The sequence below is a fragment of the Oncorhynchus clarkii genome, chromosome 5 (genome assembly GCF_045791955.1).
Source record: "Oncorhynchus clarkii lewisi isolate Uvic-CL-2024 chromosome 5, UVic_Ocla_1.0, whole genome shotgun sequence".
In the NCBI taxonomy this organism is placed as follows: Eukaryota; Metazoa; Chordata; class Actinopteri; order Salmoniformes; family Salmonidae; genus Oncorhynchus; species Oncorhynchus clarkii.
The window spans coordinates 44,287,021-44,311,988 of NC_092151.1; the positions used below are offsets into that span (position 1 = coordinate 44,287,021).

Here is a 24,968-nt window from a genome sequence, read left to right on the forward strand (position 1 = left end):
AAATGTTTCACCTGCTTCAACTCACAGCGTCTTTGTTACAGCCACAGAAAGGAAGACCCAGAGTTACCTCTGCTGCAGAGAATACATTCATTAGATTTACCAGCCTCAGAAATTGCAGCCCAAATAAATGCTCCTAAGAGTTCAAGTAACAGACATTTCAACATGTTTAGAGGAGACTGCGTGAATCTGGCCTTCATGGTCAAATTGCTGCAAAGAAACTACTACTAAAGGACACCAATAAGAATAAGTGACTTGCTTGTGCCAAGAAACATGAGCAATGGACATTAGATCAGTGGAAAGTCCAAATGAGACTTTTGCTTCCAACCGCCGTGTCTTTGTGAGACGCAGAGTAGGTGAATGGATGATCTCTGCATGTGTGGTTCCCACCGTGAAGCATGAAGGAGGTGGTGTGATGGTGCTTTGATGGTGACACTGTCTGTGATTTATTTAGAATTCAAGGCACACTTAACCAGCATGACTACCACAGCATTCTGCAGCGATACACCATCCCATCTGGTTTGCACTTAGGACTATAATTTGTTTTCAACAGGACAATTACCCAACACACCTCCAGGCTGTGTAAGGGCTATTTGACCAAGCTAGAGAGTGATGACCTGGCCATCAGATGACCTGGCCTCCACAATCCCCCGACCTGAACCCAATTGAGATGGCTTGGAATGAGTTGGACCGCAGAGCGAAGGAAAAGCAGCCAACAAGTGCTCAGCATATGTGGGAACTCCTTCAAGACTGTTGGAAAGGCAATTCCAGGTGAAGCTGGTTGAGAGAAAACTAAGAATGTGCAAAGTTGTCAAGGCAAAGGGGGGCCACTTTGAAGACTGTAAAATATATAATATATTTTGATTTGTTTAACACTTTTTTTGGTTACCACATGATTCCATATGTTATTTCATAATTTTGATGTCTTCACTATTAATTCTACAATGTAGAAAATAGATATTTGACGTTGAGACTGGTGTTTTCCGGGTACTATTTAATGAATCTGCCAGTTGAGGACTTGTGAGGTGTCTGTTTCTCAAACTAGACACTAATGTACTTGTCCTCTTGGTCAGTTGTGCACCGGTGCCTCCCACTCTTTCTATTCTGGTTAGAGCCAGTTTGAGCTGTTCTGTGAAGGGAGTAGTACACCGTGTTGTACGAGATCTTGAGTTTCTTGGCAATTTCTTGCATTGAATAGCTTTCATTTCTCAGAACAAGAATAGACTGACGAGTTTTAGAAGGAAGGTCTTTGTTTCTGGCCATTTTGAGCCTGTAATCAAACCCACAAATACTGATGTTCCAGATACTCAACTAGTCTGAAGGACTGTTTTATTGCTTCTTTAATCAGAACAACAGTTTCAGCTGTGCGAACATAATTGCAAAATGGTTTTCTAATGATCAATTAGCCTTTTTAAAATAATAAACTTGGATTAACTAACACAATGTGCCATTGGAACAGTGATTGTTGCTGATAATGGGCCTCTGTACACCAAATGAGATATTCCATTAAATATCAGCAGTTTCCAGCTACAATAATCATTTACAACATGAACAATGTCTACATTCTATTTCTAATTTATTTGATGTTATTTTAAAATGGACAAAAAAAAGTGCTTTTCTTTCAAAAACAAGGATATTTCTAAGTGACCTCAAACTTTTGAACAGTAGTGCGTGTATACAGTGGGGCAAAAAGTATTTAGTCAGCCACCAATTGTGCAAGTTCTCCCACTTAAAAAGATGAGGCCTGTAATTTTCATCATAGGTACACTTCAACTATGACAGACAAAATGAGAAAAAAAAAATCCAGAAAATCACATTGTAGGATTTTTTATGAATTTATTTACAAATTATGGTGGAAAATAAGTATTTGGTCACCTACAAACAAGCAAGATTTCTGGCTCTCACAGACCTGTAACTTCTTCTTTAAGAGGCTCCTCTGTCCTCCACTTGTTACCTGTATTAATGGCACCTGTTTGAACCTGTTATCAGTATAAAAGACACCTGTCCACAACCTCAAACAGTCACACTCCAAACTCCACTATGGCCAAGACCAAAGAGCTGTCAAAGGACACCAGAAACAAAATTGTAGACCTGCACCAGGCTGGGAAGACTGAATCTGTAATAGGTAAGCAGCTTGGTTTGAAGAAATCAACTGTGGGTGCAATTATTAGGAAATGGAACCGTGGGGTCAAAATAATCACAAGAACGGTGAGCAAAAATCCCAGAACCACACGGGGGGAACTAGAAAATGACCTGAAGAGAGCTGGGACCAAAGTAACAAAGCCTACCATCAGCAAGGGCATTGAAGATGAAACGTGGCTGGGTCTTTCAGCATGACAATGATCCCAAACACACCGCCCGGGCAACAAAGGAGGGGCTTCGTAAGAAGCATTTCAAGGTCCCGGAGTGGCCTAGCCAGTCTCCAGATCTCAACCCCATAGAAAATATTTGCTGGGTGTTGAAAGTCCGTGTTGCCCAGCAACAGCCTCAAAACATCACTGCTCTAGAGGAGATCTGTATGGAGGAATGGGCCAAAATACCAGCAACGGTGTGTGAAAACCTTGTGAAGACTTACAGAAAACGTTTGATCTCTGTCATTGCCAACAAAGGGTATATAACAAAGTATTGAGATAAACTTCTGTTATTGACCAAATACTTTTTTCCCTCGTTTTGTCTGTCATAGTTGAAGTGTACCTATGATGAAAATTACAGGCCTCTCTCATCTTTTTAAGGGGGAGAACTTGCACAATTGGTGGCTGACTAAATACTCTTTTGCCCCACTGTATATATTTTATATTACCCGTCAAAAGTTTTGGACAAACTTACTCATTCAAGGGTAGGTGTGTTCACACATATACTTAGCACTTGTTGGCTGCTTTTCCGTATCGCTGGCGTATCGCTGCAGAATGCTGTGGTAGCCATGCTGGTTAAGTGTCCTTGAATTCTAAATAAATCACCAAAAGTGTCATCAGCAAAGCACCCCAACACCATGTTTTGTACACTCAGTGTATATAGTCTAGTATGTGAGTCAGTGCAAGATAAGGCCAATGCAGATAGTCCCGGTAACCATTTAATGAACTATTTAGCAGTTTTATGGCTATTTAGCAGTCTTATGGCTTGGGGGTAGAAGCTGTCCAGGAGCCTGTTGGTCTGAGTGGCGATTCCCCAGTACTGTTTGCCGGGCGGTAGCCGAGTGACCAGTCTATGGCTTGGGTGGCTGAAGTCTTTGGCAATTTTTTGGGCCTTCATCTGATACCGCCTGATATAGTGGTCGTTGATGGCAGGGAGCTCGGCCCCCGTGATGTCCTGGGATGCCCACACCACCCTCCTTAGCGCTTTACGGTTGGGGGCGGTGCATTTGCCATACCAAGCGATGATACAGTCAGTCAACAACTTTTTTCAGCCTCTTGAGGAGCAAGAGGCACTGTCGTGTCCTCTTCACGACTGTGCGGGTGTGTGATCATGTTAAGTCCTTGTGGACACCAAGAAACCTGAAGCTATCGACCAGCTTCACTACTGCCCCGTTGATGTGGACGGGGGCGTTCTTGGCCCTCTTTCCTGTAGTCCACGATCAGCTCCTTTGTCTTGCTGATGTTGAGGGAGAGGTTGTTATTCTGGCACCTCACTTCCAGGTCTCTGACCTCCTCCCCTATTGGTTGTCTCATCGCTGTCGGTGATCAGGCCTACCACCATTGTGTTGTCAGCAAACTTGATGATGGTGTTGTAGTCGTGCGTGGCCATGGAGTCGTAGGTGAACAAGGAGTACAGGAGGGGACTAAGCACACATCCTTGAGGTGCCCCCCATGTTGTAGGTCAACGTGGCAGAGGTGTTGTTGCCTACCCTGACCACCTGGGGCCGGCACATCAGGAAGTCCAAGATCCAGTTGCAGAGGGAGGTGTTCAGTCCCAGGGTCCCTTGCTTGTGATGAGATTGGGAGGGGACTATGGTGTTGAACGCTGAGCTGTAGTCTATGAACAGCATTCTCACATAGTTATTTCATTTATTGTCCAGTTGGGAGAGGGAAGTGTGAAGTGCAATTGAGATTGCTTCATCTGTGAATCTGTTGGGGCGGTATGCGAAACTGGAGTGGGTCCAGGGTGTCTGGGATAATGCTCTTGATGTGTCTCATGATGCAGCCTTTTAAAGCAAGATCACACAGGTGAAGGCTCATCATAAGACTGGCTTTCACCTGGTCAGGGATGAGGCTAGACTAGAAAGAGACTTTAGACTATTGAGAAATAGGCTACCCCTGGACAAAGGCTATCCTACCTGCTAGAAGGTGGCAGAATGAGGCCCTGGACTGAGTGAAACCCTCTCTAAAGCTTAACCTACAGCATACATCAAAACCTACAGACTACATTCCCCATACATAACTACTAGTTGTCAAACTGTTATGGGCTTTGATGTTCCCAGAACAAAGACAGGTAGTGAAAGAAAGCTGACTCGAGCTCATTTGACCTCTAATGCTGAACAAATGTTTCGCTACAACAAATCAAGTTACAAAAGTCAACCAAGAGGACCATAATTCAATGAGGCGCTTGCCTTGCCTGTCAGGCAACCACAGCAGCGCTAAACAATACAATATTACTGCACAAAACACAGCAGGGAGTACTGTTGGACAAAAACACATTATCAAATGGTCGTTCCAAGTCAACGTGTTCCGAGCCAGCCAGATAATCCATCATCATTATCCCCCTTAAGTATCACATGGAACAGGCCACTGGCCCCCACATCCTCGCTCATCATGTACACACACAAGTACATGCACGCACACACACACTCACACCATACAAACATACACACACCCACGCAAACACACACACATCCCCATCGCTTCTAATGTATCGGATGGATACTCCATCCGTTACTGCCCGCATCCCAGAGGTGTGTGAATTGCAAAGGTGAAATATTTGAGGGCAGTATTTCGGAAGAAAAATATCACCTCACAGGAACGGTAGAATAGGGGAATTGTATTTCATGCAAGTGAGTCGCACATTTTTGCACCATACATTTGGCTGACTGCACTGAGCCGAGTCCAGCTGAACCGCAGGATACATACTGCTTTCTATAGAGAAAGCACAATAAAGTTGGATTTACCTCATTGAGAAGGAGACCATTGTAACGATTCAGACTGACTGGTTCAACTACCTTTAAAAGTTAGATACGATTGATTATACATTGTGCATGGTGTGCTAATCTCCCCTCTCTAGCAGTGTGCACATGCAGGGTTATAAATCAGATGGGAGTCTCAATTACGGTGGCCGATTGAAGTTTTTCCATGTTAGTTTCATTGCACATCATCAGCTGTTGGTATCATATGCAAGCCTCCTGCAGCTGATCTGAGACAAATCTGAGTGCAACACTGCCCAAGAAAGTGCACACACAGTGTATAAAGAAAGAGAGGAGCATGCGCACGCACGCACGCATTGGGAGGTGAGGTGATACTCTATAAGGGGCTGATATTTACTACCCACCTAGGACTACTGCTCAGCCAGGTCATTAGAGCTCTGGGTTTTCACTTCCCCCCTGGAGCCTTCTATAGCCCCAGCCTGATACAGACCCATTTCCCCATGACCTGCAGTGCCGAACACACGCATTCGAGCAAGTGAATACACAAGCACGCACACACACACAATTTCCATGCTCACTACAAACTGCGCACCTAGAAAACATTCCATTCAAACCTGATCTACTTCCACCACAAAACACCCCGAGACTCAGAAAACTGGCAATGTGAAAAAGTACATTATGACAAAAAGCATTGAGAGATAATACAGTGTTAAAGATGACAGAAAACTGGTTAGTGCATTGAGACAGGCCGACTGCAGGTCATGAAGAAGGTTGCAAAGTTACCGGAATCTTTAAGACAGTTGCAGAGTTTAATGGCCGTGATAGGAGAAAACTGTGGATGGATCAACAACATTACTTCACAATACTAACCTAAATGACAGAGTGAAAAGAAGTAAGCCTATACATAATACAATTTTCCAAAACATGCATCCTGTTTGCAATAAGGCAGGCACTACAGTAAAACTGCAAAAAAAATGGGGCAAAGACATTAACTTTAAGTCCTAAATACAAAGCGGTATGTTTGGGGCAAATCCAACACAACATCACTGAGTACCACTGTCCATTTTTCAAGATATGGTTGTGGTTGCATCCTGTTATGGGTATGTTTGTCATCGGCAAGGTCTAGGGAGTTGTATTTAGGATAAAAAGAAACAATAGAGCTAAGCACAGGCTGAATCCTAGAGGAAAACCTGGTTCAGTCTGCTTTCCACCAGACACAGGGAGACAAATGCATCTTTCAGCAGAACAATAACCTAAAACACAAGTCCAAAAATACACAGGAGTTGCTTACCAAAACATAATTGTATATGTTCCTGAGTGGCCAAGTTACAGTTTTTACTTAACCCATTATGTGAGTTCCAAAGCGTGAGTTGTTTTATGCACGTAATGTCAGAATGCATTACGTGCACTGTTCCAAAATGGGATTGTTACGCAACATGACAGTTAGCCTTGATAGTGTTACGTTTCAATTTGTCAATTTCAAATGATTTTCTACCAAGTTTTACTTTCTAACAACAGTTTGAATTGAGGTGTGTTCCACCTCATTAATTCACATAGAAGGAGCCCATTTCAGTGTTGCGGACATTTATGTTTGAGGCTTTACTGACCCGGACAAACTTCTCTCTTCGAGGACAGCCCAAGCACTTTAACAATGTTTCCGCAGATCAAGTATGCAAAAATGTGCGCAGTCTTGCACGAATTGGCACATTTTCGGGCTGGTGCTCGCATTGCCTGCCTTGTTGTTTTCCGTACAAATAATAACTTTGGACATGTGTGCATTCCTATCAAAGTAAGTGCCGTATTTTCGGCATATTGTGTTGTCAGTTCCATTGTAGCATACAGTATGAATGTAAGGAGCATAATGTATTTACAGTTTTATTCACGTTTTCAAGTACTGGTGACAAATAATGCACTCTGATTATTGCATAGATTGTAAAGGGCACCTATGATGTGTGTAAAATACTTTCTGGAACATTCTACTATTATAATGAGCTAGTGCTAAGCTATTTGCCACCTATGTGTGGCGCAATGTTTGTTGACATTATACAATGCATGCTGGGTATCACGTAAACGTCTGTCAGACCTAAGATGTGATAATGATGTGAAGGGTAAACTTCTGGAAGTGAATGATCATAGTGAATGATCAAACCCTTCAACATGCATACTGCAAACAGACCAAACTCATCTTGTCTCCTCTTATCATCATCTATGGTTGAGGAGAAAAACAAACATGGCGGCGCGCGCAAACTACCCATCGTCGGATTACTTTCATTTTTTTATTTTTTTTTACTGAATTATTTAGATCAATGTTGAGCTCACCCGTGATGTGATGAATTAAACAGTAATTGCTATTGGCTAATTCATATAGCAGTTTCCGCTTGTGATATGTAAATTTCCCGGTTTGGATGATTGTGTATGTTGTCGCTACTGAACTGGTCACATTCAGGACATACAATTGAAGTCGGAAGTTTACATACACTTAGGTTGGAGTCTTTCAACTCGTTTTCAACCACTCCACAAATTCCTTGTTAACAAACTATAGTTTTGGAAAGTCAGTTAGGGCATCTACTTTGTGCATGACAAGTCATTTTTCCAACAATTGTTTACAGATTATTTCACTTATATTTCACTGTATCACAATTCCAGTGAGTCAGAAGTTTACATACACTAAGTTGACTGTACCTTTAAACAGCTTGGAAAATTCCAGAAAACAACGCCATGGCTTTAGAAGCTTCTGATAGGCTAATTGACATCATTTGAGTCTATTGAAGGTGTACCTGTGGATGTGTTTGAAGGTAGGCCTTGAAATTCAGTGCCTCTTTGCTTGACCCCAAGCATACTTCCAAAGTTGTGGCTAATTGGCTAAAAGACAACAAAGTCAAAGTATTGGAGTGGCCATCACAAAGCCCTGACCTCAATCCTAGAAGAACTGAAAAAGCATGTGCGAGCAGGGAGGCCTACAAACCTGACTCAGTTACACCAGCTCTGTCAGGAGGAACAGACCAAAATTCACCCAACTTATTGCAGGAAGCTTGTAGAAGACTACCCGAAACGTTTGACCCAAGTAAACCTGTTAAGCCTATAGGGGCGCTATTTCATTATTGGATTAAAAAACGTGCCCGTTTTAAGCGCAATATTTTGTCACGAAAAGATGCTCGACTATGCATAGAATTGACAGCTTTGGAAAGAACACAGTCTAACGTTTCCAAAACTGCAAAGATTTTATCTGTGAGTGCCACAGAACTCATTCTACAGGCGAAACCAAGATGAAACGTCTAACAGGAAATGAGCAGAATCTCAGAATCTATCATCGAAGAGATATGTGAAAAACACCTTGAGGATTGGTTCTAAACAACGTTTGCCATATTTCAGTCGATATTATGGCGTTAATTTGGAAAAAAGTTCAGCGTAATTGATGACTGGATTTTCGTTTTTTTTTGGTAGCCAAACGTGACGCACCAAACGGAGCAATTTCTCCTAAACAAATAATCTTTCAGGAAAAACTGAACATTTGCTATCTAACAGAGTCTCCTCATTGAAAACATCTGAAGTTCTTCAAAGGTAAATGATTATTTGAATGCTTTTCTGGTTTTTGTGAAAGTGTTGCCTGCTAAATGCTAACGATAATGCTAACGCTAAATGCTACGCTAGCTAGCTACTGTTACACAAATGATTGTGTTCCTATGGTTGAGAAGCATATTTTGAAAATCTGAGATGACAGTGTTGTTAACAAAAGGCTAAGCTTGAGAGCTAGCATATTTATTTCATTTCATTTGCGATTTTCATGAATAGTTAACGTTGCGTAATGGTAATGAGCTTGAGTCTGTATTCACGATACCGGATCCGGGATGGGTAGATCAGAGAGGTTAAACAATTTAAAGGCAATGCTACCAAATACTAATTGAGTGTATGTAAACTTCTGATCCACTGGGAATGTGATGAAAGAAATAAAAGCTGAAATAAATCTCTACTATTATTCTGACATTTCACATTCTTAAAATAAAGTGGTGATCCTAAATGACTTAAAACAGGGAATTTTTACTAGGATTAAATGTCATGAATTGTGAAAAACTGAGTTTAAATGTATTTGGCTAAGGTGTATGTAAACCTCCGACTTTAACTGTAACTTTGTAAGGACTGTGTTTCTGCTAAATGTTTCTGTTTCTGCTGCGTCAATCGAAACTGTACTTTCTAAATAAGTGTTCTAGTCACACCGATTTGAGGGTACGCTGCAGGGACACCCATTTGTTGGTATGTGTGAAAAGGTTCAAATCGGCTTGAAAATATATGGCAAGACGTGAAAATGGCTGTCTAGCAATGACCTACAACCAACTTGACAGAGCGAAGAATTTTAAGAAGAACAATGTGCAAATATTCTACAATCCAGGTGTGCAAAGCTCTTAGAGACTTACCCAGAAAGACTCACAGCTGTAATCGATGCAAAAGTGGATCCTAACATGTATTGACTCATGGGTGTGAATACTTAAGAGTACCAGTCAAAAGATTGGACACATCTTCTCAATCCAGGGTTTCTCTTTATTTTTACTATTTTCTACATTGTAGAATAATAGTGTAGACATCACAACTATGAAATAACACATATGGAATCATGTTGTAAGCAAATATTCTGTTAAGATTCTTCAAAGTAGCCCCCCTTGCCTTGACAGCTTTAGACACTCTTGGCATTGCCTTGACCGGCTTTACCTGGAATGCATCACCAACAGTCTTGAAAGAGTTCCTACATATGCAGAGCACTTGTTGGCTGCTTTTCCTTCACTCTGCGGTCCAACTCATCCCCAACCATCTCAATTGGGTTGAGGTTGGGTGATTGTGGAGGCCAGGTCATCTGATGTAGCACCATCACTCTCCTTCTTGGTCAAATAGATCTTACACAGCCTGGAGATATGTTGGGTCATTGTCCTGTTGAAAACAAATGATAATCCCACTAAGCACAAACCAGATGAGATGGTGTATCACTGCAGAATGCTGTAGGAGCCATGCTGGTTCAGTGTGCCTTGAATTCTAAATAAATCATAGTATCATCAGCAAATTACCATCACACCTCTTCCTCCATGCTTCACGGTGAGAACCACACATGCGGAGACCATCTGTTCACCTACTCTGCGTCTCACAAAAACACGACGATTGGATCCAAAAATCTCAAATTTGGACTCATCAGACCAAAGGACAGATTTCCACCGGTCTAATGTCCATTGCTCATGTTTCTTGGCCCAAGCAAGTCTCTTCTCCTTATTGGTGTCCTTTAGTAGTGGTTTCTTTGCAGCAATTTGACCATGAAGGCCTGATTCACACAGTCTCCTTTGAACAGTTGATTTTGTGATATGTGTTACTTGAACTCCGTGAATCATTTATTTGGGCTGCAATTTCTGAGGCTCGTAACTCTAATGAACTTATCCTCTGCAGCAGAGCTAACTCTGGGTCTTCCTTTCCTGTGGCGGTCCTCATGAGAGCCAGTTTCATCATAGCGCTTGATGGTTCTTGCGACTGCACTTGAAGAAACTTTCAAAGTTCTTGAAATGTTCCAAATTGACTGACCTTCATGTCTTAACACATTTTTAATTCAGGCTGTAACACAATGTAACACAATGAAAAGTGGAATAAGTCAAAAGGGTATGAATACTTTCTGAAGGCACCGTACCCTCCCTTTGCAACCCTACTCGGGAATGCTGTGTTCCCATCCAGTTTTCCCTCAGTCTTTTTCAGTGATAGCTGCTAGTAAATCCATTCAAACTAAATAGTAATAATAATAATAATAAGGAAAAATCCACCCAATAATAAGGAAAAATCCACCCAAAACCACATATTCCTTAAATTTACAGTACTAAATAACACTAATGTGTGAGAATGTTTTTTTTGGGTGAACAAATGTTTCATATAGTGAGGTTGGTAGCAACATGGAAAATTGTTGTGGAAATCTGTTGCAGCGCAACTCCACTACAAAATCCAAAATGCAATGCTCTCTCTATGGGCAGGCTGGGTGGCTAGCTTGCTAGCAAACATAGCTACACACAATGATACCAAATACAATATCAGCATGTAACATAGCTAGTTAGCGTTAAAAATCGCCTAAACAAACTGCACAATTAGTCCACAATCTCACCATGTTCAAACCTGCAGATCGATGTGCTTAACAATTTGGAGTCTAACATTCGCAACGGCAGATATACTTCTGAGGAGATGGGAAACGTTGCCCATGTCACATCAATATGGCGCGTAATTGCATTCTGGGCGGTTTTGGGACAAAGGAGGCTATTGGGCTTAAACTCAAAAACCCAACATGAATTTGGCTAACAAGAAGCACAACATTACACATATTTTCCGATATGTGAGATAATTATCTTGCCATCTGTAGTATCGTATATCTTTGGAATCGTGACATTACGTACTTTAGAAGAAAATAGGCACGTTTCTCGACATATACTTTTTTCTCGATATATACACTGACTTTGAGTAGGGATGGCGTGACGATTAGTTTATCAATCGCGTGGCACAGCATGATAACGTGGACGCGATTGGTCGACAGTCTGCTGGGTGCAGCGTGAAACGTTTCTTCATTCATTGGATTCCTATCTCCTTTGTATAATATCTCTGGCAACTGCACAATGCAAATGTGCTAGACCCTCCGTTAAAATTACACATTTCTCGAGGTAAGAAAAACATATGATCAATGGCTCATTCGAGAGAAGACATTAAAAGCGACAGTGCTACGTAACACCAGATGGATTTCTGCCTGCTTGAACGTCAATAGCTCAGATACACAAGAAAACATAAAATTACCCAGGGAATGGATAGAACATCACACAGAGATGCACAAAAAACAATATAACATTCAAAATGGGTGAACCTTTATTTTAAGATATGTGTACCAGGCAGGGTCAAAGACCAGTGACTGAGACAGACAGGAGTTACATCCTAAATAGCACCCTATTCCCTATCTAGTGCACTACGTTTGAACAGAACCCAGTCAGTCCTGGTCAAAAGTAGTGCACTACATAGGGAATAAGATGTAATTTGGGATATAATCGGGACTGATCGCAAGACATAACAATTCATGTACATCCTGTTTACAACTTGGGACAGAACTTTTACTGTTTGTTTGTTGTTGTTTTTTTTTTACCTCAGATCAATATGAGAACTCTACAGTCCCTAGCTGAAACAGCAGGAGAGAAGTGCGGTGAGGGCAGGTGTGAGCGAGACATGATTAAAGACCTCACAGACCTTTATTCTTCCCTGTGTTTTTGTGTGTTGTTTTACTGGGATAGGACCGCGAAGAGGAGCCAGGAAAGGTAGGACAGAGTGCGAGTCAGAAAGGCAGCGGTTTGGATTCAAACCCACACGAATGGCGACTCTCGTATACATGTGTGCCGGGGTCCACGACACTAACTTCTGGAACACACATACCTGACAAACAAACACTTAGCCTCCATGACCAAATCCTCTTCGTTGTCAAAACTAAAACGCAGCAGAACCACACCGCCAGCCACAGCTGAGGCAGTAACGCAATTACCATTTACCAGCTGCTTTAAAATAGGCAGGTTAACAAGGGTAATCAGACAGCTACTTTAATTGGTTTAGCTCGCATGAGCACGGCTAACCTTAAAACAACTCTAGAGTGGTATCCATGACGACAGCCTGACCGCCACTGTAATCACAGGGCTGCGCTGGGGCACCATGGAATTCTGATTCTATTAAACACAAAAACAATATGTTTTGTGTGAGAAGTAGGCACCGCCTATTGTTGGTCTATCGTAATTCAAACAAGGTGTAGGCAGGTTGCTTAGGATTCAACGCTCAAAAAGTCTAATTCATACTCTTAGAGAAGGTGCTCCCACAATAATGTGATTTGCAATTTGTGAGTTGCAATGATATCATTATGATGTCTTTTAGAGCTTCATAGTCTTTTTGATTGTATAAAACATGTTTATTTGATTGTAATCTTGATTGTAATCTTCAACCAGAAGTTAGTGCAGGTCAGTGCCTTGCAAAAGTATTCGGGCCCATGGATTTCTTAACATTTTATTGAGTTATAAAGTGAGATTAAAATTATTATTATTTTTTTGTCAACAATCTACACAAAATACTCTAATGTCAAAGTGGAAGAAATGTTTAAAAAAAAAATAAGATGAATAAAAATGAAATAAGTGAAATATACAGTGGGTGCAAAAAAGTATTTAGTCAGCCACCAATTGTGCAAGTACTCCCACTTAAAAATATGAGAGAGGCCTGTAATTTTCATCATAGGTACACTTCAACTATGACAGACAAAACGAGAAAAAAAATCCAGAAAATCACATTGTAGGATTTTTAATGAATTTATTTGCAAATTATGGTGGAAAATAAGTATTCGTCAGAACTAACTTATTGTTAAGCCACTCCAGTGTGTAATTGGCCTTGTAGGTTATTATCCTGCTGAAAGGTGAATTCCTCTCCCAGTCTGTGGTGTGGTTTTCCTCTAGGATTTTGCTTGAGCTTAGTTCCATCCCGTTTCTTTTTATCCTGAAAAACTCCCCAGTATTTGCCGATGTCAAGCATACCCATACCACGATGCAGCCACCACTATGCTTGAAAAAAAGGAGGCAGTTACTCAGTGATGTGTTGTATTGGAATTGCCCCTAACATAAGGCTTTGCATTTAGGCCAAAAAGTATATTCATTTGCTTAGTTCTTTTGCAGCATTACTTTAGTGCCTTGTTGCATACAGGATGCATGTTTTGAGATAGATCTTATTTTCACGCTTTAGGTCATTATTGTGGAGTCTCTACAATGTTGTTGATCCATCCTCAGTTGTCTCCCATCACAGCCATTGAACGCTGTAACTGTTTTAAAATAGTAACTCATAGTAACTTATTTAGCCGAATTTTACACCTGAATTAATTTAGGCTTGCCTAAACAAAGGGTGCTTAATGCTTATGCAATGACTATATATATTTTTTAAAAGTATTTTGTATAGATTGTTGAAAAAAAAAAAGACTAATCAATTTTAATACCACTTTGTAACACAAACTCAGCAAAAAAAAGAAACGTCCTCTAACTGTCAACTGCGTTAATTTTCAGCAAACCTAACATGTGTAAATATTTGTAACATAACAAGATTCAACAACTGAGACATAAACTGAACAAGTTCCATAGACATGTGACTAACGCAAATGGAATAATGTGTCCCTGAACAAAGGGGGGTCAAAATCAAAAGTAACAGTCAGTATCTGGTGTGGCCACCAGCTGCATTAAGTACTGCAGTACATCTCCTCCTCATGGACTGCAACAGATTTGCCAGTTCTTGCTGTGAGATGTTACCCCACTCTTCCACCAAGGCACCTGCAAGTTTTTGGACATTTCTGGGGGGATTGGCCCTAGCCCTCACCCTCTGATTCAACAGGTTCCAGACGTGCTCAAAGATATTGAGATCCGGGCTCTTCACTGGCCATGACAGAACACTGACATTCCTGTCTTGCAGGAAATCACACACAGAACGAGCACTGTATGGCTGGTGGCATTGTCATGCTGGAGGGTCATGTCAGGAGGAGCCTGCAGGAAGGGTACCATATGAGGGAGGAGGATGTCTTCCCTGTAATGCACAGTGTTGAGATTGCATGCAATGACAACAAGCTCAGTCCGATGATGCTGTGACACACCGCCCTAGACCATGACGGAACCTCCACCTCCGAATCGACACCGCTCCAGAGTACAGGCCTCGGTGTAACGCTCATTCCTTCGACGATAAACGTGAATCCGACCATCACCCCTGGTGAGACAAAACCGCGACTCATCAGTGAAGAGCACTTTTTGCCAGTCCTGTCTGGTCCAGCGACGGTGGGTTCGTGCCCATAGGCGACATTGTTGCCGGTGATGTCTGGTGAGGACCTGCCTTACAACAGGCCTACAGGCCCTCAGTCCAGCCTCTCTCAGCCTATTGAAGACAGTCTGAGCACTGATGGAGGGATTGTGCATTCCTGGTGTAACTCGGGCAGTTGTTGTTGCCATCCTGTACCTGTCCCACAGGTGTGATGTTTGGATGTACCGATCCTGTGCAGGTGTTGTTACACGTGGTCTGCCACTGCGAGGACGATCAGCTGTCCGTCCTGTCTCCCTGTAGCGCTGTCTTAGGCGTCTCACAGTACGGACATTGTAATTTATTGCCCTGGCAACATCTGCAGTCCTCGTGCCTCCTTGCAGCATGCCTCGCAGATGAGCTGGGACCCTGGGCATCTTTCTTTTGGTGTTTTTCCAGAGTCAGTAGAAAGGCCTCTTTAGTATCCTAAGATTTCATAACTCTGACCTTAATTTCCTACCGTCTGTAAGCTGTTAGAGTCTTCAACCGTTCCACAGGTGCATGTTCATTAACTTTGTATGGTTCATTGAACAAGCATGGGAAACAGTATTTAAACCCTTTACAGTGAAGATCTGAAGTTATTTGGATTTTTACGAAGTATCTTTGAAAGACAGGGTCCTGAAAAGGGGACTTTTCTTTTTTTTGCTGACTTTATAACGTGAAGAAATCCAAGGGGCCTGAATACTTTTGCAAGGCTCTGTAAGTTAGAACTCTATAATGGTGTCTACTGGCCTATAACCAGCATCTATAACTGGTTAGAGTGACATCATTACAATGTCTTTCATGACTCCGTTGGCAGGTCGTATACTGGTTGTATGGGGAAGACGTCTTTACCTGACCGTAATGTGCCAAATTATGCCTGCTAGGTATGGTTTTTAGTGTTCGTCGTCTGTTTGAATTCAAAATGTGCAAAAAGAGGTGCGTAAAAAGCCCACTGTCTAAGTGTTATGTTACCATAATTGATCTACTTGAGTGTGAAGCTGAGTCACCAGGTCCAGGGTTGGTGTTAGTTTGTATGTCAGTGTTGCCATAAGTTGCCTTGTCTGGGCCAGAACATCCCTGTACCCTGAGGCAGCTTGATGTACAAGTACACCCCCTGGATGGGTAGCTAGTCTATCGTTACCATAGATATACACTGAGTGTCCATGACATAGACTGACCAGGCGAATCCAGGTGAAAGCTATGACCCCTTATTGATGTCACGTGTTAAATCGACTTCAATTAGTGTAGGTGAAGGGGAGGAGACAGGTTAAAGAAGGATTTTTAAGCCTTGAGACAAATGAGTCATTGATTGTGTATGTGTGCCATTCACGGGGAGAATGAGCAAGACAAATGATTTAAGTGCCTTTGAACGGGGTATGGTAGTAAGTGCCAGGCACACCTGTTAAAGTGTGTCAAGAACTGCATCGCTGCTGGGTTTTTCAAGAATGGTCCACCACCCAACTTGACAAAGCTGTGGGAAGCATTGGAGTCAACATGGGCCAGCGTCCCTGTGGAACAGTTTCGACACCTTGTAGAGTCCATTCCCCAACTAATTGAGGCTGTTCTGAGGGCACATGGGGGTGCAACTCAATATTAGGAAGGTGTTCCTAATGCTTTGTCCACTCAGTGTACATATTCTACTAAATATATATTATACCATAATCTATAGCGTTGATATGCATCATTGGTTGTTTCCTCCTGTTCAGAGCGTGTAGCAGGTGTGTGTGAGTGTGCACCGGTGTGCGCGTTCGGCCTACCTCTTGTGTGGTGCGAGCAGCTGGTTTGTCCTGGTGGTTGGCCAGTATGAGGAAGGGCAGGGTACAGAGCTGGGGGTGCTGCAGGGCAGAGTGAAGCTCAGTTCGGGCCATCTCCAGATCCTCGTCTGTGGAGGCGCTGTCCAGGACAAACACCACCCCCTGGGAACCCTGGTAATACCGCGACCAGTACTTCTTTATCGAGTCCGCTCCTGGAGACAGCGGCGAACAGGCAGTCAGACACAGACATGTGCACATAGACACACAGCAATGCAGGCACACGTGCACACACACACAGTTAGTACCAGCACAGTACTTGTAAATGGAGTCCACTCCTGGCGACGCACACATGGACAGTAAGGCACACACACAGTACCAGTTCAAGTATCTCTTAATTTAATCAGCCCCTTCAAAAATCGATACAGGCCCCCTATACAAACTATACCAACACGCACACATATACGCTGTATTTACAGTGCATTCGGAAAAGTTTCAGACCCCTTAACTTTTTCCACATTTTATGTTAAAGCCTTAAGATAAATGTATTAATTTGTTCCCCCCCTCATCAATCTACACACAATACCTCATAATGACAAAGAAAAAGCAGGTTTAGACATTTTTGCAAAAAATAATAATAATAATAAAAATGACATAAGTATTCAGACCCTTAACACAGTACTTTTTTGAAGCACCTTTGGCAGTTATTACAGCCTCGAGTCTTCTTGGGTATGACGCTACAAACTTGGCACATCTATATTATTCTCTGTAGATCCTCTCAAGCTCTGTCAGGTTGGATGGGGAGCTTCACTGCAGTCTGAGGTCCTGAGCACTCTGGAGCAGGTTTTCATCAAGGATCTCTTCGTACTTTGCTACGTTCATCTTTGCCTCAATCCTGACTAGTCTCCCAGTCCCTGCCGCTGAAAAACATCCCCACAGCATGATGCTGCCACCACCATGCTTCACTGTAGGGATGGTGCCAGGTTTCCTCCAGATGTGATGCTTGGCATTCAGGCCAAAGACTTCAATCTTGGTTTCATCAGTCCAGAGAATCTTGTTTCTCATGGTCTGAGAGTCTAGGTGCTTTTTGGCAAACTTCAAGCGGGTTGTCATGTGCCTTATACTGAGGAGTGGCTTCCGTATAGCCACTCTAACATAAAGGCCTGATTGGTGGAGTGCTGCAGAGATGGTTGTCCTTCTGTAAGGTTCTCCCATCTCCACAGACGAACTCTGGAGCACTATCAGTGATCATTGCGTTCTCGGTCACCTCCCTGACCAAGGCCCTTCTTCGCTGATTGCTCAGTTTGGCCGGGAGTCCAGCTCTAGGAAGATTCTTGGTGGTTCCAAACTTCTTCCATTTAAGAATGATGGCCACGGTGTTCTTGGGAACCTTCAATGCTGGAGACATTTTTTATACCCTTTCCAGATCTGTGCCTCGACACAATCCTGTCTCAGAGCTCGACAGACAATTCCTTCCACCTCATGGCTTGGTTTTTGGTCTGACATGCACTGTCAACTGTGGGACCTTATATAGACAGGCATGTGCCTTTCCAAATCATGTCCAATCAATTAAATTTACCACAGGTGGACTCCAAGTTGTAGAAACATCTCAAGGATGATCAATGGAAACAGGATGCACCTGATCTTAATTTGGAGTCTCATAGCAAAGGGTCTGAATACTTGTGCAAATAAAAACCTGTTTTCGCTTTGTCATTATGGGTGGGGTGTTGTGTGTAGATTGTTGAGGAAAAACATAAAATGTAATCCATTGTAGAATAAGGCTGTAGCGTATCCAAAATGTGGGAAAAGTCAAGGGGTCTGAACACTTTCTGAAAGCACAGCACTGCACACACACACTATTGGCTCTGGCTGCAGCATTCCTATCAAAGTTAACACACTTGTCAAAAATGATTCAAATGTTTTATTTTAGTGCCTGTCACATTTTTCTGCAACTAAACTGGCTTTTCAACCTCAACCTCCAGAGGATCATTCCACCTAATTCAATTGTACGTTGATAATCTGGCAAATAAAAATAAATACCTATGGAGTAATGGAGACCTCCAGCAAGAAAGGGTACAAATTAATACCTATGAGTAATGGAGACCTCCAGCAAGAAAAGGTAAAAATGAATACCTATGAGTAATGGAGACCTCCAGCAAGAAAGGGTCAAAATGAATACCTATGAGTAATGGAGACCTCCAGCAAGAAAGGGTACAAATTAATACCTATGAGTAATGGAGACCTCCAGCAAGAAAAGGTAAAAATGAATACCTATGAGTAATGGAGACCTCCAGCAAGAAAGGGTCAAAATGAATACCTATGAGTAATGGAGACCTCCAGCAAGAAAGGGTCAAAATGAATACCTATGAGTAATGGAGACCTCCAGCAAGAAAGGGTAAAAATGAATACCTATGAGTAATGGAGACCTCCAGCAAGAAAAGGTAAAAATGAATACCTATGAGTAATGTAGACCTCCAGCAAGAAAAGGTAAAAATGAATACCTATGAGTAATGGAGACCTCCAGCAAGAAAGGGTACAAATAAATACCTATGAGTAATGGAGACCTCCAGCAAGAAAGGGTAAAAATGCATCGAATTTCAACATCGTTTCAAATCGGAGCACGTCTGGAGTGCATTTTGCAAATGCTTCCACCCTCCTTTCATAAAATCTTTGCGGATATTGCATTATATATTCTTCAGACTTCAGTACTGCATGCCAACTTTTAGCCTTCTGCACTGCGCTGGGGGGGCCCGGTGGGGAAAACGACATGTCTGTCTAAATGAAGTGTGTTCAACACACAAAACCTGTGGCCCAATGACAACCTATTCCCTTTATAGTGCACTACTTTTGACCAGCGCCCAACAGGGGCCTGGTCAAAAGTAGTGCACTCTAAATGGAATAGTGTGCCAGTTGGGAGGCTTCCCAAGATTCTCTTTAAAGCAGAAACAACTCAGAGAGCACATTAAAGCAGTTTCCTATGCTGGCCACTCTACAGCACAGTTCAAATGAACCTTCTTCTTTTACAATGAACATATGGTTCCTTTTCTGCACAGCAATTTGGGGGTACAAAAATGTGGCCACCAAGGCTCACAAGGCAGGGCATGGCTTTGGTTAGCGTGAGTGACAGAGTGGTGGAATAGAACCAGAAACCCATAGGAAAAGGGTCAGTTGTGTCAGTTAAATTACTCTCCCTGAGTGTGGCTGGAAAAACAACCACTTATTTTTTTCTGAAATCTAAAGAGGAAGAGGAGGAGGAAGCCATGGTTTAACTCTTCCATCTTTGGGGCTATAGTAAAAGTGGACCTGACTGCAATTTGACCACGCCCACCATCATCGCTAGTAAAAAAGGTTCCTCATCTCGGTGGCAGTCCTTAGGGCATCAAATGGAGGAAACATTTCTGAAACAGGGAGGGACTACCTGGGCTTGTTTTCGTTTTCCATTGCAAACCACATTGAAAAATTTCGTACAAAAGGGCCCTAATGAACACGACCCAGGCTATTTTACGGTGAAACGCCGCCCCTCGTTACAAGTGTTTACAGGCGATTAGCCTACTACGACCCTGTGGGAATCCATGAACAACTCTACCCCCAAACACTTGACCAATATGCCTGCTCTAAAATTAAGTAATATTGCGTGGCAGTAGTATTATGAGCTGAAACAGCTTACAGATTGACTATTACGTTTCAAAACACCTCCAATAATTGTGTGAGGGGGATGCAGGTTAGAGGGGAGGAAGGAAGGAAGTTAAGTCTCAACTAGGCCATATTATCAAGGACTAATGTATTGCTCAAGAACAGATGCTGAAAAATCTGCCAAGCATAAGAGCTAGGCTATCCATCACTATTGTGGCCCGGCCTGTTCAATTCTGCCTCCTCCTGGTTCTAGCTACAAAAACCAAAAGCGACTTCGGTGGTTGTGCTCCGAGGCTTTAGAGGAATTTACAACATGAATCTGGGGATGAATATCGAAACCAATGTTCAAACGTCATCCTGCTGAGTGATGTTTTACAGACTATTATAGCAACAAGTCTCCAGTCATTCCTGTAACAATGTAGGTTATTGGCTATTGTGTTTATCTCACTCTCTACTTAGATGTAGCTTTAGTGTAACAAAAACATGACCACAAGCCAGTTTACCAGAAAACATATTGTGTTACAATCACGTGTGACAGTAACAGAAACCACACTTTCCACAAAATGGCATTACATCATGCTTGGTTTCTGAGGAAAATAAAGAGTGTGCGATAAGTGGTTTCAGATGCCTGGGCTACACACTAACTGACTGACTGCTACACACTGGTCTACTCTAAACCGGAGCATCTGGGCATTCAGAGCATCTTCCCGGAGCTATCTGCCAACCGACCAGGTAGACGGGCTCGAACTCAATTCCTTCTTTCAACGATTCCTCACATTCTAGTTCCTCACCTTGTTCTCAACCTTATTGCCGAAGGTCCAACCCACTGGGCACAGACGTCAATTCAACATCTAATTCCACGTTCGTTTTCGTTTTAAATTTAATTGAAATGACGTAGAAACAACATTGAGTCAATCAGTGTGTTGCCCAGTGGGAAGGTCCCCCCCCCCCCCTTGTCACTTCTCCAAAGCATCGTGGGGAAAGATGGGAGGAGAGATGGCGCATATTAAAAGGTCAACGACAAAGCATATGCTCAACAAGGTGGGCAACATCAACAACAACAACAACAAAAAAGTCAGCGAAATAGATTATACGGCATAAATAAACTAAATGTATTTGGGTGTAAATATTGACCTAATAGCATCACGTCGAAGTAAACTTGGAGTCACCAGCTGATATGTTACATTTAGGAACGTCACAGGATTATCGCATCGCCGATTTCATGATGGGCATATAGCCTATTGTACACGGAGGGGTTTTTAACACACATCCAAAATAACAATAAGAGCTGGCTAAAATAACATACAGTAGCCTACATAGATGGGGGAGGTTTTAAAGTAGATGTCCTCTCAATGTTTTCTTGCTCCCAAACGTGATCTTTGAATAACCTAGGCGCAAGCGAGCTCATATAAGACAGGTAAATTACCAATCCTGGCGCTGGAAAAAAAGTGCTGCCAACTATAACAGGTTGAAATTGCAAACGAGCACTGAAACTAAGTGCAAAAGTGCTTATATATACACTAAATCGTCACGCACAGAATTCATTTTATTCTCAACAAGTCATTTTCATGGAAACATACCTTGTGGGAAAATGTGCACATATTTTGTATACAGATTTTTTTAAGAACCTATCCCATGAAAATCTGTTACCAATTGGATGGAAACCTAGCTACAGACAGACAGGCAGACAGACGGACAGAGGAATCACACACAGTATGGTGTCACCATCCCATTGATGGGAAACTGGCTTTGAACTCCCATCTCATCTCTCATAAATACACACACACACACACACACACACACACACACACACACACACACACACACACACACACACACACACACACACACACACACACACACACACACACACACACACACACACACACACACAGAGAGAGAGAGAGACAAACCAAAAACATCCCAGCCAGGGGGCAGACGAACCAACAACACTAAAACCCGTAGCAGACAGACAAGACTACAGTCATGGAGATAGAGAGTGAAACCCAAACAGAAACATTACCAGTACTGTTTGACCTGTTGACCTCCAAACACCCCACAGATAACCTAGAAAAACATTACAGTTTTGTCTCCCGAACTACACCAGACACCCAATGATTCATTCTTTAGTGATGGACTAAATGACAAAATAGACAGTGCCGACTAAATGGCTAATAGCAGCGGGTGCCGGGTGGCCATTCTATCTAACAACATCATCGGCCATCATTTTCTGTTCATTTACCGACAATTCTACATGTTGAATTACCACCATTCGTCGACGCCCAGCAGGTGATCTATTGCGCAAGGCCCGGCGTTCGTTATGGTGTGTCCTTAACATTTCAGCACACAAATGCTTTCTTCGAAACCTTGGTTTGGTCCCTAAAGAATAAGGGAGTAAGCCTAATACATTAAACTGATTAGAGGGTGCGGCGATCATTGTTTTTTTCCCCCCCAGATTTACGGACTGTTACTCTGCACCTTGTCAACATTTTGGGGTGTGTGTCTCCAGCTTCTAACTGTAGGATGAGAGGCTGAATGTTCCCAACTTCAGGGTGCATCCCAAAATGGCACCCTATCCCCCTATATGGTCCACCAGAGCCCTATGGGTCCTGGTCAAAAGTAGTGCCCTAAATAAGGAATAGGGTGCCATTTGGGACACAATTTCAGAGAACAGCAGCTAGGTGATCCCTGTCTGAAAATAAGGGAGAGTCCCTGTCCACACCAATGATGTCATACCCCCCCCCCCCCACATCACAGAAAGGACTTACGCATTACTGCCTCTCTGACACACAGTTGCACGCCCAGCGGGCGAGTGACATTTGAGGGGATGTGTTAGCTACTTCATTTGCGTGTTGTCTGTCTGACACGTTGCTTTCTGATGCAAAGATCATCAGTTGAGAGATAACTATGACTCATCTTCACAGAGGATGTGTGTCATTCGAGGCCTCAATAACATTTACTATCTTAGGGGATTCTAACATTTAGCTAGCAAAGTAAAAGTTCCTTAACATTGTTTTAGGACCTTTAGGGTTTCCTATATGTTTAGATTTTGCAGATAGTCTTGGACTGTGCACAGCTAGGGTCATGTTCAGTTGGCACGGAATGGGAGTCAACTTTTTGTGAAACGGAGGAAGTCCCATTGAAACTTGTCCAATAAGAAGACTCAATAAGTGCAAAAAAAAAATGTTTTGCCCACTGAACTACAAAACTTGAGTACCCTGACAACGGGAACATTGTGTTCACATCATAATGGAAAATAGGTGAAAATAAATACCTCCGAGCTCTTTCACGTTCAGAATGGCATTCTGGAATGGAACAGCTTTGATGCTGAAACCTAGAAAGGAGAATTAAATGTAAAGCTTCACACAGGAAGACGTGGCAGACATTGCTTAAAAAGAGGCAAGAGAAAGTACATGTATAAGTGCTTGGAAAAAACTCATATCGTGCTCTTTTCTACAGGTAGGGAATAGGTCCCGAAAGCTCACCACTTAACTACTGACACTAAATTGATTCAATGCATAGGATACTTGACTGCTCTACTGCAAAAAAAAACTTTATGCAGAGTAAAGAGAACTGTACAAGGAGAATTTGGACTGTGATTTCATCAGGTGGAGTCGAACCTCACCCGTGGTTGGCCCAATGTTGTCTGTGGCTTCACTGCAGAGTCTTGACAGTAGGCTGGTCTTCCCAGAGCCTGTGAGTCCAATACACACCAGGTCATACTCTGGTCTGGGAGGGGGCTGTCCTTTACAGCACAGTGTCCTGAAACACTGGAGGCAGGAGGGAGAGGGGGACGGAGAGAGAGAGAAAGAGAGAGAGAAAGAGGTGATTGAGAGCGGGGGGAGAAGAGGGACGGAGAGAAGGGACACAGAGTCAGAGGACAGTCGTGAGAGGTGTGATGGGCCAGCGCTAGTGCACAGCGAGTCCGTGTTTTGGCATTTGGACACGGCACCCACGTCACCCACTGATCGACTCTGTGACACTACTGACGTCTGCTCTGTCACTGAGCACGCCACTCGCCACTCTGGAGACGCCGGGCAGGATCACATCTGTTAACGCCATCTGTTTCCAGCCAAAGATACTGTAAGATTTGGAGAGGAAAAAACATTGTGTCCTCTCGCTCTCCGCTTTCATTTCAATTGAGATGTGCTCAGCCACACGACATGTCCTTTGAACTCACATAACCACTGTGATATAAGGAACCTTGGAGTCGTATATAGCCTATAGAATGCACACTACAGGCACCCTGTGCATAGTAAGAGTGGACACATTGGTACTTGTGTAGGGGCCCAGGATGTTGTGAGTGAAGTAAACCTCAAGATTTGGTATGCAACATGGTCAAGGGACTGAGGGACTGCTACTCCGTCAACATGGAAGATCAAAGAGAAAGGGGGGCCTCCTATTGAAATATAAGCCAGGGACGCTGGCCACGGTCTCACGCACGCACGCGCACAGAGCATACACAGGGACAGTAAGGGCCCCGATAGAGGTGATGTCATGTTTCTTCCTACACAACAAGCAAATCGGCCTCCAGTCTCCGGTTTGTTCAGTATAAACAGATCCCAGGTCCCTCGCCTTTCTCTGGGTGCTGATAAAGGACATGACACGGGTCAGACTCTGTAGATTTACTGTGGACTCTCCGCAGGGTCTCTCAGCAGACAACGCAGGTCAAACACAGAAACCCA

At 42.9% G+C, this 24,968-nt stretch overlaps 1 protein-coding gene across 2 annotated transcripts in view; it reads right to left on the reverse strand.

Annotated features, from left to right (window-relative positions):
• The window catches only part of LOC139408899 (ADP-ribosylation factor-like protein 15), a 75,924-nt gene that overhangs the window by 17,849 nt on the left and 33,107 nt on the right, over positions 1–24,968 (reverse strand). For both annotated transcript variants that reach the window (XM_071153335.1, XM_071153334.1), the window contains 3 exons: positions 23,909–24,053; positions 23,558–23,617; positions 16,657–16,865 (listed from right to left, as the gene is read on the reverse strand). In XM_071153335.1, the coding sequence (XP_071009436.1) occupies positions 16,657–16,865; positions 23,558–23,617; positions 23,909–24,053 (414 nt within the window). The remainder of the gene's footprint in view (positions 1–16,656; positions 16,866–23,557; positions 23,618–23,908; positions 24,054–24,968) is intronic.